Source organism: Mastigoproctus giganteus, chromosome 12 (assembly GCF_048544385.1).
Source record: "Mastigoproctus giganteus isolate SK-2022 chromosome 12, ASM4854438v1, whole genome shotgun sequence".
NCBI lineage: Eukaryota > Metazoa > Arthropoda > Arachnida > Uropygi > Thelyphonidae > Mastigoproctus > Mastigoproctus giganteus.
This window is the reverse complement of record NC_143586.1, coordinates 154893208-154908723: the sequence shown is the minus strand read 5'-3', so window position 1 is coordinate 154908723 and position 15516 is coordinate 154893208. Positions and strand designations below refer to the sequence as shown.

At 35.7% G+C, this 15516-nt stretch overlaps 1 protein-coding gene across 1 annotated transcript in view; it reads right to left on the bottom strand.

Moving 5' to 3' along the window:
* LOC150077528 (oxysterol-binding protein-related protein 8-like) overlaps positions 1-15516 on the bottom strand; it is a 169414-nt gene that overhangs the window by 49370 nt on the left and 104528 nt on the right. Inside the window, exons 9-11 of the mRNA XM_090386936.1 lie at positions 13422-13602; positions 11179-11275; positions 6060-6256 (exon numbers count right to left, since the gene is read on the bottom strand). Coding sequence (XP_090243062.1) covers positions 6060-6256; positions 11179-11275; positions 13422-13602 — 475 coding nt within the window. The remainder of the gene's footprint in view (positions 1-6059; positions 6257-11178; positions 11276-13421; positions 13603-15516) is intronic.

Sequence of the window (15516 nt, the reverse complement as noted above, 5' to 3'; positions counted from 1 at the left end):
ACTAGAGCACGCACTTGTGCATCAGACAATATAGTGGCAATCCCAAGTGTGTCCCATCCCTGTAGAAGCAGTCCCAAGGCAGAATGCACTGGTCCCGCAGGAGGTGGTAGCTACTGTCAGTGACTCTGTATTGTCAGGGAAATGGGAAATATATTCTGCAAAAAGGATAGGTGAAATAGGACCAGGGCATATCTACCAGGGGCAAAAGTTGATGATGTTGTAGAGCAGACATTATCTTTTAAGGGCACAAAAGTTGATATTGTTGTACATGTTGGCACTAATGATATTAGGAGCAGGAGGTACATCTGCAATGCTGCCTAGACACGATAGGAGGGAGTATATGATGAGAGCCTTGTTGATCAATTCGGCCCTGGAGAGATTGTGCAAGTCTCATGGGTTAGAATTTTTCTCAGCGTGCTCTGTGCTTGTTCACAGGAGAGACTGCTTCTATAAGGATGGGCTACACTTAATTAGTAATAATGCGAGAAGATTTACTGATGGCATCGAGGCAGTGTTAGGTGGGTCAGAAAATTGCTAGCTTGGGGGGGGAGAGAAACACAGACTAATAGATTAACAACAGCTGCAGGCAGAGATGAAAGTGATTTTTGCATTGCTTCTATTGGAACATGTGGCAGACAGGAAAGCAAGGTACCAGGTATTTCAAAGTCTGTTGTGGGTGACCTTGCAACAAGGAAATACATGGACTGTGTTAGGGTATTTAAGAGAGAGAACAGGTGCATGTATACATGCATGTACATAAATGCTAGGAGCATAGTAAATAAATTTGATGAATTTTACGTGTTGATCAAGTCATCATATGCTGACATTGTGGGAATATCAGTGATATAGTTCACTCAGATATAAGGAATGCAGAATTTGAATATGGGGAGTACAATGTATACAGAAAGGATAGGAGGGGTTATGCTCTTAGTTAAAAAGCATATAAATCTAAGCTAGTGTACCCAGTTGAGAGAGGTGGCTAGTAGAACACTGAGTCAGTTTGGTATGACATAAGCATTGGGAAAACAAAAATGAGAGTAGGAGTGTGCTATAGGCCTAATGACTGTGATGAGTACAATGAATAACCATACAGAGAAATAGAGTGGACAAGTAAATCAGAATGTCTTATAATGGGGATTTTAATTTCCCAGATATTGACTGGAACTTTTGGGCTGGTCACTCACACACTAGCATGACTTTTGTGAATTTACTGGATGACTATTTTCTACAGCAGCAGGCAAGAGAGGCAACAAGAGAGAGCAAATATTCTTGATCTGATTATTAGCAACGATTCTTTGAACATTAAGAATCTGCAGAAACTAGGGAAACTAGATGGCAGTGATCAGAGTGTACAGATGTGGGATTTACTTAAAGATGTAACTACCATTAAGGGTAAAGGAAAGGGTTTATGCTTCATAAAGGAGAACTACAGTGGTCTCAGAGAGTTTTTAAATTCTATACAGTGAGACCAACTAATGATGTTACCAACAAGAAATTCTAAATGGAATGCATTCAGGGAAATAATCATAGAAGCTACTAGCATTTTGTACTAACTAAGAAATACTGTTCAGGGCTTAGGCCTAAATGGATGTGAGATGATCTAATGAGACAAGTGAATGAGAAGAAAAATGCATGGAATGCATAAAAATTATCAGGTGATACAGAAGCTTATGTTAGATATAAATTAGTCTGGAATCAAGTTACAAGGAGGTTAGGCAAGCCAAGGCAGATTACAAGACATTTCTGGAAAAGGTTGCAAAGAAAAACACCAAAGACTTCTTTACTTATGTAAATACTAAAAGAAAGGGGCTGAATCAAATTGGCTACTTGATATCGATGGTTCAACTGTTTTGATGATTCTGCTCAGGTTGCTAAAAAACTAAGTGAGTATTTTGCATCTACATTTACACATGAAAAGTTCTTCGAAGTGGAGGTCAGAAGTTTATAAAACTCAAACAGGGAGCTAAATGATTTTGTAATAACTGAGAGAAAAGGGAATTGAAACTGTTATAAAGTCAAACATAAAAACAGGCACCAGGAGTAGATGGGATCTATCCAATTATATTAAGGTAGAAAAGGAAGTAAGCAAATCCATAACTATAATTACAAGAGCATCTTTGGATTCAGGGTAAGTAACTGTGGACTGGAGATGTGCAAATGTATCTCCATTTCACAAAGAGGGTCAAAGAGTGACACAAGTAATGACAGACCTGTTAGCTTAACTCCCGCTCCAGGGAAAATAATGTAGTAACTAGTTAAACTGAAGTATAACTGCAACCATCTAGACAGGTTGCAGTTATACTTCAGTCACAGAATGGATTTGTTACGGGGAAGATATCAACTGACCAACCTGATTGGATACTATGATGTAGTGACAACAGAACAGGATGCAAAAAATAATTTTGATATCACATACTTGAATTTCAGGAAAACTTTTGACACTGTTGTGCATGGAAGACAACTGTACAAATTGGAGGAGTGTGTAATTAAGGGCAAGTTACTGCTACGGATAACGGGATGGCTGAGTGGGAGAAGACAGAGGGTAGTTATCAATGGCCACTGCTCTTCATGGACTAATGTTATTAGCGGAGTTCCACAGGGTTTGGCGCTGGGTCCATTTTTTTTTTCTGTATTTACTAATGTTAGTGATGAAGTTATGCAAGCTTAACATCTAAGTTTGCAGATGGTACTACACTTAAGGTGGTAGAAAATGAAAAAGACCTGGGAGTAATTGTGCAGGCAGATATGAAGTTTTCTGAGCAATGCAGACAGGCTGCCAGGGCAGGTCATGGGGTTTTGTCAATGATATATAGGAATTTTGCTAGCAGGGAAAAGGAGGTGATTATCCCTCTGTATAAGGCAATGGTCAGGCCACGCCTTGAGTACTGTGTACAGATCTGGATGCCTCATTTTAGGAAGGATGTAGATTTACTTGAGCGTGTACAGAGAAGGGCAACAAGATTGGTGAGGGGAATGAAGGGATACTCTTATCAAGAGAGGCTTAAGTTCTGCAAATTGCAGTGGCTGGAGACTAGGCACCTGCACGGTGATCTGATTGAGGTGTATAAGGCCTTGAATGGGTTCAGCACGCTGAATTCTGATGGGATCCTTCCACTTGTTCAGATTACGAACCTAAGGGGGCATAAATTCAAATTAAGAAAAGACAGATGTAGATTAGATGTGCGGAAATTTGCCTTTAGCCAGCAGGTGGTTAATTGTTGGAACAAACTTCCATCTGTCGTTGTGGAAGTTGATAGGTTATCTCGAAAAATTAAGAAGATAGCTGAGAGATGGAAATTGAAGCTTAACATTGATAATGCAAAGTACTGTGTATGGATAGCAGTAATACCAGAGTAATGTACTAATTGTGTGGTAACACACAGTCTACACTCAGGGTTGTAAAAAATGAAATGGACCTGGGATAGTGGTGAAGTCAGATATAAAGCTCCCTGACCAGTGCAGACAGGCTGCCAGGCAGCTCATGGAGGCTGTTTAATGATATATTGGAATTTTGTCAGCAGGGATAAGGAGGTAATTATCCCATAGTATAAGGCAATGGTGATGTCACATCTTGAATACTACATACAGGTGTGGATGCTTCAGTTTAGGATGTAGAGCTGCTGGAATAGGTACATAGTAGGCCAATGAGACTGATGAGGGGGACACAGCTGTGTTCTTACCAAGAAAGCTTTACTTCTACAAATTGCAGTGTTTGGAGACTAGGCACCTGCAAGGTGATCTGTTGAGATGTATAAGGATTTGAATGGCTTGAGCAAACTCAATGCTGATGAGATACTTCCTCTTACTCAGACCATGCACATGAGGAGACTTAAATTCAAACTGAGGAAGGATGGTTGCAGAATAGATGTGCAGCGGTTTGCCTCCAGCCATTGGGTTGTAGATTGCTGGAATAAGCTTCCATCTGTTGTTGTGGGCATGGATAGTATGATTAAATTCAAGGAACAAATACTCAAATCATTGGAGGGAATCGATAGGTGACATGGGAATTTTTTTTGGCTGATTCTGTATAAGCTTGCTTTCTTCCATCATTTCTCACTACTAATACTAATCTTCTTGTTTATTACTATATAGTCTTTGTTCTTCATGTTTATTAGCTAGATGTTCCAGAAATTAAATATTTTTTTGTTTCTATTAATGTTATTACTTTTTCATTAATTCCTTTATTTATTTGACAATGTATATTAGTAATGTGCACATGCATAAGTTTGAATTTTTTGAGCTTAACAGTTTACTTAATTGTGATATTAAGTAAACTGTTACCATGGAAGATGGAAGTGACTAATAGTTTCATGTTTATAATTCTCAACTGTAACTTTTTTTTTGCATTTTCAGCAGAATTAATAAAAGTTCTTTTTCATTAAAAATAACATGACAGAAACATTTTTTCATGTTATTTAAAAAAATAAAAAATTAATAATATTTGTTATATTTAATATAACAAATAAAATAAATCAATTTTTTATTTTTCTAAATAAAAAATGAAAAAAAAAAAAAATGAAATCTATTATTAAATGGTGAAGCACTGTGGTACTCCAAACAGAATCCAAAAAGAATCAGCAACTATTTTCAGAAATTAAAAAAAAAAAAAAAAAAAAAAAAGGGCCACCTATCAGATGTTACAATTAATGTTGCTGGTAATGTAGCCATTACATGCCATATTACCAGCAACATTAAAGCATAATTATGATGGCAGATATATCAGTATAATGAATTTATGTGGGCAAAATATATTTGTTATAATGTAATTTTTATAGTGAAATGCAGCAAAAAAGAAATATCATAACAATAAGATGCATATTACAAAATAATTATAATGAAACTTATTAAATGTAATATTATATTTTTTAGCAGAAAGTTTAAAATTTTTTTACACTTGTTGTTTTCGACAAAACAAATTTTTATAAATTTTTATTAATTTTGCCTAGAAACATAAAAACTAGTCTCTTCCATTTCCAAAGTTATAAAATCATAATATGCACAATCATCAAATGATACAATGTAAAAAACCATACTTGCTCACACAAAAGTTAAACAAAATATTTTCAACTGCCATATTTAAAGTAAACGTCATATTGTTTAAGGATTTTTGTTATAATTTTTAGTAGCAGTATGAATTTCATTGTGCTAAACTGATGTTTTTGTTTCAATGTTCATTAAAATTAAACATTTTTACATAAAGATACATAGTAAATTGGCAGCAGATGGGAAGTGATTTTGTTATACTGAATATTTTGCTACATTCATTTATACCAACGTTTTACTGTGTGTTTATGCGTGTGTGTGTGTGTTGTGTACATGCATGCACAATATTTCAGTATTATGATATCTTGTTATGAATGGTAAGTAGTTAAACATTATTGCAATTATTTTGTGGACTAAGGTCACTGCTAAAACAATTAAACTTCACAACCATAATGAGTATATAGTAGAGTAAGCATATATAGGTGGGTAAGTGTCTCTGTGTGTGAATTTACAGATCACACACACACACACACACACACACACACACACACACACACACACACACACACACACACACACACACACACACACACACACACACACACACACACACACACACTTTTAATGACTTTTTCAGGGGTCAACACCAAAATTCAGAGGAAAGACAACACAATATACAGGCTTTGTTTCTGTAGTGAACTATATTCAGTAATAATAAATAAATAATTAATATACATATAAGGATCTTAAATTATGCCAAATAGATGTCAAATAAGTTTATCATTATTATTACAAGTATATAGCTCAAAGTAACAGTGAGCACAAATTCATTTATCATTTTAGTGGGTTGCAGTATCACAAAGTTTAACAACTCCTGACATATAGACTGTCCAATTAATCTGCAAATGCTTAGTGAAACACAAACTAGTGAGATACACATGTACAAATAAATAAGTTGTAAGTGGTCATCAGTCAGAACAAAGAATGGAACCTATAAAATCTACACTGATATTGATTTTATATTTTTACTTATATTTACATTGATAAAAAAATATCATATTAAAATAATTTCTCACCTTTGGTTTAAATTCTAATTCTGTATGGTAACCTGTTTTTTCACAACAGATATCTACTTTTCCACCCAATTCCATTGTCAAAGTACCCATTAAAATTCCCTTACAATGAGCATATGGCATGGTAAGGGTGTATTCTTCACCACGAGTTAATAAGCTCAATGTGGCAGTGCCATCTAATAATGCTGACAAAGAATTACCTGAAAAAAGTGTATGAAAATTATACAGCATAATACATAAATATAGTAAATTTATGTTTTCACATTAAAATGATTCTAACACTAGGCAGAATGATTCTATTATTATTAACTCAATTTACAAACACACAAATCTTCATGGATGACGAGTGAGTGAGTGAGTGAGAGAGAGAGAGTGAGAGAGAGAGTGAGAGAGAGAGTGAGAGAGTGAGTGAGAGAGAGAGAGTGAGAGAGAGAGTGAGAGAGAGAGTGAGAGAGTGAGTGAGAGAGAGAGAGTGAGAGAGAGAGAGTGTGTGTTGTTGTTGTTTTGGTTTTTAGGAGCATTAGCAACTAAGGCCATATTGCTCCAGGGATATGCGGTGGGCATTCCCTGACCTTTCTGCATCCTCCGTATTTGGTGTTCACGGGCTCGAACCCCGATCTAATCAAGAAGCGTGTGCTACGCACTGCTGCTCTTGCCCACCTGGCTATGGAAGCGCCGTGTGTGTGTGTGTGTGTGTGTGAGTGAGTGAGTGACATGATCAAAAAGTTTGGTAGACTGACTTTGAAACTACTGCATTTTAGTGAGTTGCAAATTGTCACAGCATTTTTGATGACTCATCTAGCTATAATAGTAGTAGTAGTAGTAGCATGTGATGCAAGAAAGCAAGTGTATGAGCTTATGCAGCATCAGCCCAACAAAAAAAAAAAAAAAAATCACACCATTCCCTCCAAATGCCTGTCCAGTTCCTCCTTAAATTTATTTAACCTATCAACTTCCACAATGACAGATGGAAGTTTGTTCCAGCAATTAACCACCCGCTGGCTAAAGGCAAATTTCCGCACATCTATTCTACATCTGTCTTTTCTTAATTTGAATTTATGCCCCCTTATGTTTGTAATCTGAACAAGTGGAAGGATCCCATCAGAATTCAGCATGCTCAACTCATTCAAGGCCTTATACACCTCAATCAGATCACCGTGCAGGTGCCTAGTCTCCAGCCAATGCAATTTGCAGAACTTAAGCCTCTCTTGATAAGAGGATCCCTTCATTCCCCTCACCAATCTTGTTGCCCTTCTCTGTACACGCTCAAGCAAATCTACATCCTTCCTAAAATGAGTCCTCCAGACCTGTACGCAGTACTCAAGGCATGGCCTGACCATTGCCTTATACAGAGGGACAATCACCTCCTTTTCCCTGCTAGCAAAATTCCTATATATCATTGACAAAACCCCATGACCTGCCCTGGCAGCCTGTCTGCATTGCTCAGAAAACTTCATATCTGACTGCACAATTACTCCCAGGTCTTTTTCATTTTCTACCACCTTAAGTGTAGTACCACACAGTTGGTACGTTTCTCTGGGGTTACTTCTACCCATATGCAGTACTTTGCATTTGTCAAGGTTAAACTTCAGTTGCCACTTCTTAGCCCATCTGCCCAAATTATCTAGATCCTGTTGCAGTAGCACACTGCCATTACTGTCATTAACAATACTGCCAACTTCGACACTAAGCCTGATATACCTTCATCAATATCATTGATAAATATACAAAACAATAGAGGACCCAAAACTGAACCCTGTGGGACTCCACTAATAACATTAGACCACGAAGTGCAGCACCCATTGATTACCACCCTCTGTCTTCTCCCACTCAACCATCCTTTATCCATTGTAGCAACTTACCCTTAATACCATTCTGCTCCAATTTGTACAATAGTCTTCCATGCACAACAGTGTCAAAAGCTTTCCTGAAATCCAAATACATGATATCAAAATTATTTTTTGCATCCAGTTCCTTTGTAACCACATCATAATAACCTATCAAATTTGTCAGACAAGACTTTCCCTTAACAAACCCATGCTGTGTCTGAATTATTGCTGCAGTCTTGTCTAGATGATCCTGCAATGCATCTTTAACCAGTGACTCCATTATTTTACCTGGAACAGAAGTTATACTAACTGGTCTGTAATTACTCGTGTCACCCTTCGATCCCCATTTGTGAATTGGGGATACATTTGTACATCTCCAGTCCGTGAGGACCTCCCCTGAGTCCAAGGATGCGCTCAGAATTATGGCTAAGGGTTTTCTTAGTTGCTTTGCTGCCTCCTTTAATATAACTGGATAGATCCCATCCACCCCAGGTGCCTTTCTTATGCTTAACTTCAACAATTTCTCCTCCGCTTTTCTCTCAGTTGAATGCATGGATCATTCAATTATCTGCAATCAATGCTTAACTTCAACAATTTCTCCTCCGCTTTTCTCTCAGTTGAATGCATGGATCATTCAATTATCTGCAATCAATCTGAATTATGCATGTTGAACAGGTGTTTTATGTGTTTTATTGTATTTTAAAATAAGTTATTTAACTGAACAGCAAATTTGTAACAAATTTTGTTTCGAATTAGGGGAAAGTGCAACAGAAATGAAAAAAAAATTTTAAAAACAGCTGTTGGAGAAGGTATTATTCTAGAACTTTCCTAATCTTAAGTGGTTCACAAAGTTTAAAGATGATCCTCACTCTGAACCTTCAAAAAGCAATGAATCAACTATGATCTGATAAGGAGTGATGGATATTTAACTATCTGCATATAAGTTTTTAATGAAATTGGCATTTCTTATGGGACATAGTCAGGCCTTATTTGGGGAATTAGTTAAAACAAGCATAACGAATATCGTTATGTGCTTGTTTTAACTGAGTGCAACTTAAAAGTAAATGTGTCTGTAGGTTTTCTGAACATACTGTGCTAAGGCATGATTAGAAATATTGGTATTAATGTTGAAAAAATCATGTTACTGGAAGAAGAAGAATGTGGCCACTTCATGAAGTAGTTTTCCAGACAGATACAAAGCTCTCAAGAAAAAGTACTCTGAAATAGTAATTAAGCAAAAAACTACAGAACACAGTACAAACAACTGGAAATAATGACCCCAAGGGAAAATCATATGTACAAACTTATGAGAAACAAAGCACATCCAGTTATGTGGTCAGAAACTGTTAGCTCTTAACCTAAATAGATGACCTGATCTTGATTTTCCATTTCCCCATAATATCAGAGAGGAAGTGTTTGGGTGGTTTAGATCTTTTGATAGATAGGTTTGTTCTATTAGTTTGACTATTCATGATGTATTCAGTATATAGTAAAATTAGAGGAGGGACATATATGAAGTAATGATAGTTTTGGATATGGCTTACACGCAACAAGAATGTACCCAGCTCCTTGACATATCATGGCCTTGACAATCTTGATGATGTTCCCCTCTTGCATACACTCTACTTGGACTCCCTCTGCTCTGCCAAATAGTTGGCAGAGCAGAGGCAGTGAGATCGTACACAGCTGATTTGGATGTGTCCTAAAGAATTACCATTTGGTTCGGTCTGGTGGAATATTTAGCGTCCAGTCTTCCTTACAGTCATCCTGTAAGGAAGACTGGACCTCATCATGATGCTTATCATAATCTAGAAAGACAGCAATTATACTGCACGATGGAAGAGATGGCAGTTTACAGAGCTTTCCCTGGAGACTAACATGGGTTTCACAACTTCAAACCTCTAATAAGCAAAGTGATGAAATTGGACAGGTTGATGAGAGCCATATAACACCTAGTATTAGCATTAGTAATGGTATATTAAGCAAGAAAGCAAGCTTATACAGCATCAGCCAAAAAAAAAAAAAAAAAAAACTTCCCATTTCACCTGTCTATTCTATTCACTCCAAAGGTTTTTCCACTTCTTCCTTGAATTATTTACTTAAGCTATCAACTTCCACAATGACAGATGGAAGTTTGTTCTTGCAATCAACCAATCGCTGGCTAAAGGAAAATTTCCACACATCTATTCTGTAACTGTCTCATTTGAATTTATGCTCACTCTAGTGCATAATATGAGCAAGAGGAAGAATCCTATCAGCACTAAGCATGCTCAAACCATTCAAAACCTTATACACCTCAATCAAAATGTGCCAATAAAACCCAAGCAACAACAACAACAACCTCAATCAGATCACCTTGCAGGTGCCTAGTCGCCAGATGCTGAAATTTGCAGAACTGAAGCCTTTCTTGGTAAGAGCACCCTTTTGTTCCCCTCAACAATCTCATTGCCCATCTCTGTACTTGTTCCAACAGCTATATATCCTTCCTAAAATGAAGCCTCTACACCTGTCTGGAGTACTTAAGATGGGAGGATCACCTATTTATCCCTGCTAGAAAAGTTCCTGTATATCATACATGTACTGCCTGGTAACATACATTGGCAGCATTTCTCTGTGTACTATGAACACCACACTTGACTCCTGCTTATGTTGGTTCACACCTGAGTGGTCACCTCCAGTATAATAGGTGCAGTATTTTAAGGTTTGCAAATGTAAGTTATACCCAGAGTTACTAAACAGTTTCACCACTGTGAAGGAGTTGGTTGTCACAGATGACTGGACTTCACTGAAATTTGGTTCACTTGACTCACAAATGTCACCTGAATATCAGTTCCATCAGTGTTTTAGACTCCCATGTAAAAAGCCCAACTTGTCATATAGCTGAGAGAGTCTGACAAATTCAAGACTAAGGGCAAGGATAAAGGATGCACTACTTGTTTCTGATGGACTCTGTATGAGATTTAATGCATAAATGTATGCAACTTCAAAAATTAATGAAAAAAATTTGAAAAATTTATAATACCAATGTGTGTGTGTGTATATATATATATAATTTATATTACTAATAAAAAAAAGCTATGAAAATAGGCGCCTCTGTAGCCAGGTGGGAAGGAGCAGCAGTGCGTAGCACACGTTTCTTGATTTTAATTCTGTTTTAGTAATAGACTTTACTAAACTAACTTTCAAAATCCTTCCTGCAGAGAAACAAAACAATAATGAATACTAACAGCTATTAACAAAAAATAGTACAAACACAGGACCAAAATGATCCATAATTAAAGAAAATTACTTACCATAAAATTTTGATTTAGCTAAAATGCTTCCTGTGATACAAAATCCATCATGCCTATTAGTCACATAGAAAGCTGAGATAGGTGGATGATGAGAGACCTATTAAAATTAAAAATTGCCAAATAGTATATATTAGATATAAAATTGAGAAGACACATCACTTTGTTATAATAAAACTTATAGCAAGTATTCTTAATTTTCATATTACATAAATATAAGGCCATTTGCATATATAGGCAGTCAAAGCTCTTTATAGTGACCCTCTTTTTAACTTCCCACACATTATAATGTCCTATGAAGGGGTCCCAGCCAATTTCTCATTAACCTAATGCTAGTTTATGAACAATGGATATAATGCCCTTCTGATATAATGACCATTTTCTCATTCCCCTGGGGGGTCATTATATAGTGCTTTGACTGTATATGAAAGGAATTTATACATATATATATCTTATGATCTCTTGTTTAAAACATTTAGAATTAAATGAATTAAAGAAAAAATAAAAGTTTCGACAATTGATAAAGTGCACATATTTCTCAAATTCTTAACAGCACAAGCAAAATATCTTTTATTCAATAAAAAATATTTAAATAAATATAGTATCAGACCCCTCATCCAGACCCAATGTTTTCTGGATTTTGGGTCCTTGGCAAGAGAAATCAGAATATATGTGAAATAAATAATTAAAAATCTTATATTAAGATTTACTTTATCTAAAAAGTGTGTTAGTAAATAAAAATTTTAATACCACTATAACCAAATCAACCAACAAAACAGCTGAATATAAAAATTAAAATAGTTTATTCACAAAATTAAAATTTAAAAAAAAATTTTAATTGGCGACTATGCACCTGCAAGGAGATCTGATTAAGGTGTTTAAGGCTTTTACTAGATTGAGTAAGCTGAGTACTGAAGGAATTCTTCCTCTTGCTCAGAATACACATATGAGTGGACAAATTCAAAATGAGGAAGATTGGTTGTAGATAGATGGTGCAGAAGTTTACCTTCAGCCAGCAGGTAGCTGATTGTTGTGACAAACTTTATCTGAAATAGGCAGTTTGAATAAATTCAAGGAAGAACTAGACAAAGCATTGTAGGAAATAGACAAGTGATATGGAAAGTGTTTTTTTTTTTTTTTTTAATTCTTTTTGGTTGATGCTGTATAATCTTGCTTTTTTGTATTGTTTTGCACTAATAATACTAACACTAATACTTAGTTCTTAAGTCCACTTCTTTGCAACTTAATCTTCTAATGGTTATAGTTTCAGTAGAATAATTACCACTGCATGTCAATTCCCTGACAAGCACAGCAGGGATCTTATTGATTTAGGTAATGTCCCAGTTCTGATGAGTCTTAACTGCTTTATCCTACCATAGTGATAAGGTTTTAGCCTATAATTTTTCAATTTGGTTGCCTTACTTCCATATTGGCAGCTAATCCTCACTTGTTCAGTAGCCATATAGCTGCTCCTATTAACAGGTTATACTACAAGAAAGTGAGGGGTGAACATTGGGTCTGGACTTCATATGGTTCCCCACAAGTCTAGCTTAGGAGATGTCAGGGCTTCCACCTAGTTAGGTATTCTCAGGCTCTTCAACAGTCCTCCATAGTGAAATTTCAAGAACAACAAAAATCTGTAAGCTGGAGGACCAAAACTATATTGAATTACTAGTCATCGGACAGGGATGTAAGCTTGCAATCTGCTACATTAGAAAAAAAATTCTAACTAAATATTGGAACCAATGTCAATCAAATTAATTATCTATCATGGAAGCCCCTCATCATGCAGGGTTAGCATCATTAAAAGACAATATGCTCCAGAAATTCCCTGAAAGAAGAATATTCACCAAAAGATTATTCTCAAGAATTATTTGTTGTTGTAATTCTTGAGAACAATCATTGTTAGTTGTGATGTATGTTGATTATGTAAATAATTAGAATGTGGTAATTCAAGCTTTAGGTAAAATTAAGCATCACAAAGTTAAAGAAGATTAAGTAACATAAACTTAGATGATATAACATAAAGTATAAAGAAGGTCCAGTTTAGGGAGGAGATGGAGGATAAACAACAGATTAATAAAAAATCATACTAATGTATACTTTCTGAGGTGTCACACCAATACTGCCTGAGACAACCAGTGACAGCTTCCTAGATTAAAAGCCAAGATTAGTATAAGTGACATTAGGAATATGTGACATACATTGTGTGTGTGTGTGCCTAATAAAGTTCTCAGCCAGCTCACCTGTTCTGCAATATAAAATGTTCTAGTACCAGTTTCAGGATGTTTCCAGTAACAACGGAATTTTTCCCCAAGAATGGGATTATATGGCTTCTTTAATCCTTTTGGTTTTTTGTAAAATCCTGAAAGATACCACTGTACAACCATTCTCATTCGAGTAAATGGATCATCTATTAGAACTGCCCTAAAGGAAAAAGAAGTCATAAATGATGAGAAATCTGTAAATGAATACATGAATAAAATTTGAAATAACTTTCACTATCATTACTTTGTTCTGGAAGAATCTTCGTTTAGTAAGATATTTTTAATGAGGTAAAATGTATTTCTTTCAAATAATGAAAAATAACTAAACTGTGATTAATAATGTCATGTTATGAAAAGTATGCAATTAATTACCTTATTTTCTTGATGATAAGGTGCACTGAACAGCCCAGTTTCAGAAGAAAAATTTTGGGAAAAAATATTTTATTGCCAACACTTACTACACAAAATGTGTCAATGTAAAATGAAGCTTTTTATCATCATGTAATGCCAATAACACGTTGTCTCTACTGTCGACTACTGTCATACTCATCATTATTGATGGGAAAGCCACCTAGACATTTTGATCATACTGTCTCTGGTCTAGCTAAAGAAGTGGATTGGATTTTTCTGGCACATTAGCAGTAGTGGCTATTATGCACCACACAGCTACAGATAAAGACATCACAGGTACAATTTCAGACCATAAGATGCAGGGAAATTTTTGGCAATATTTTCCAGGAAAAATGTGTGTTATGGTCTGGAAAATTAGTATTAACAAGAACACAAAAACTTAGAAAATAAAAATGGACACTATACAAAATATAGCACAGCACTGCTACCTAACTACCCTCAATGCCATGACGTTGCTTCAGTAGCATATTTACCACTGCATGGCAGTTAGCTGACAAATGGATTTTATTGATCCAGACATAGTAGTACAAACTGATGTAATTATGTTTGTAATAATTACACTTTGAACCCCTTATGTTCCTATAAGTTATCTGTCTAAATATAATCTGATTGTTTTGGGGCTTACAGTACAGGGTTCCTGAATAACAAAATTAAGTCTCAATAATCCTAACCTGATTGCCTGAGGGTTACTGTTGGTTTTAGGCACATCAGCAACTTACCATATTACATCATTGTGTATTATGTCTGTATAAGTATGAGTTGACAGGCTTTGCATATTGTGTTGGCTGAAAAACCTGGAATAACTTAGAGTGAAAAACTCCACTACTTCTGAGATTGATTAACTATAGTCCTGATTGAAGAGCCTTTTATAAATTTTTCTAATCTATAATGGGATCTGAATCTAGACTTTTCCAAATAATTGACAAGTAGTGAATTCACTGCACTGTTACAGAGGACTTGTTACAAGGAAGACTCTTTGGCAGGCTGCTTAAGATTAACACTTAAGCTATCATTATAATTCCTAAAATTTAACACCATGCATGGTTATGCCAAAATCTGACAGGCCCTGCAGAAAAATATTTATTACTCACAAGTTACTGATTTTGATCAGTGGTGATTATTATTTATTTCTTGATCATGCTTTTAGCACTGTATGTGCTCTTTTTTTTGTCCATTTATATTGTTGTTTACTTTGTAAAAATTCAAGGGGACCTGAGCAAATAGGCGATATTGTTTATGTTACTGTATTGTGTCAAGTATAGCTTTTTGTGTGGTGAAACATTGTTTTTCATCACAATGATAAGTTTTGATTATCAAAAAATCTTCAAAGATCACCTATCTTGCTTACACGAGTATTACAATGAATGCAATGATACTCTCAGGAAAAATAAGAGAAATCCTTAATGAATCTAAGAGGCATCAATTAGCAAGTGATATTTTAGTGAGAATATGTATGTATATGGCAATATGCAAAGATGTCAAATGCAAAATTGACAAATGCAAAGTACTGCATATGGGTATCAATAACCGAAGAGAAATGTACCAACTGCGTGGTGCTGCACTCAGGGAAGTGGAAAGTGAAAAAGACCTGGGGGTAATTGTGAAGTCAAATATGAAGTTTGCTGAGCAGTGTAGACAGGCTTCCAGGGCAGGTCATGGAGAT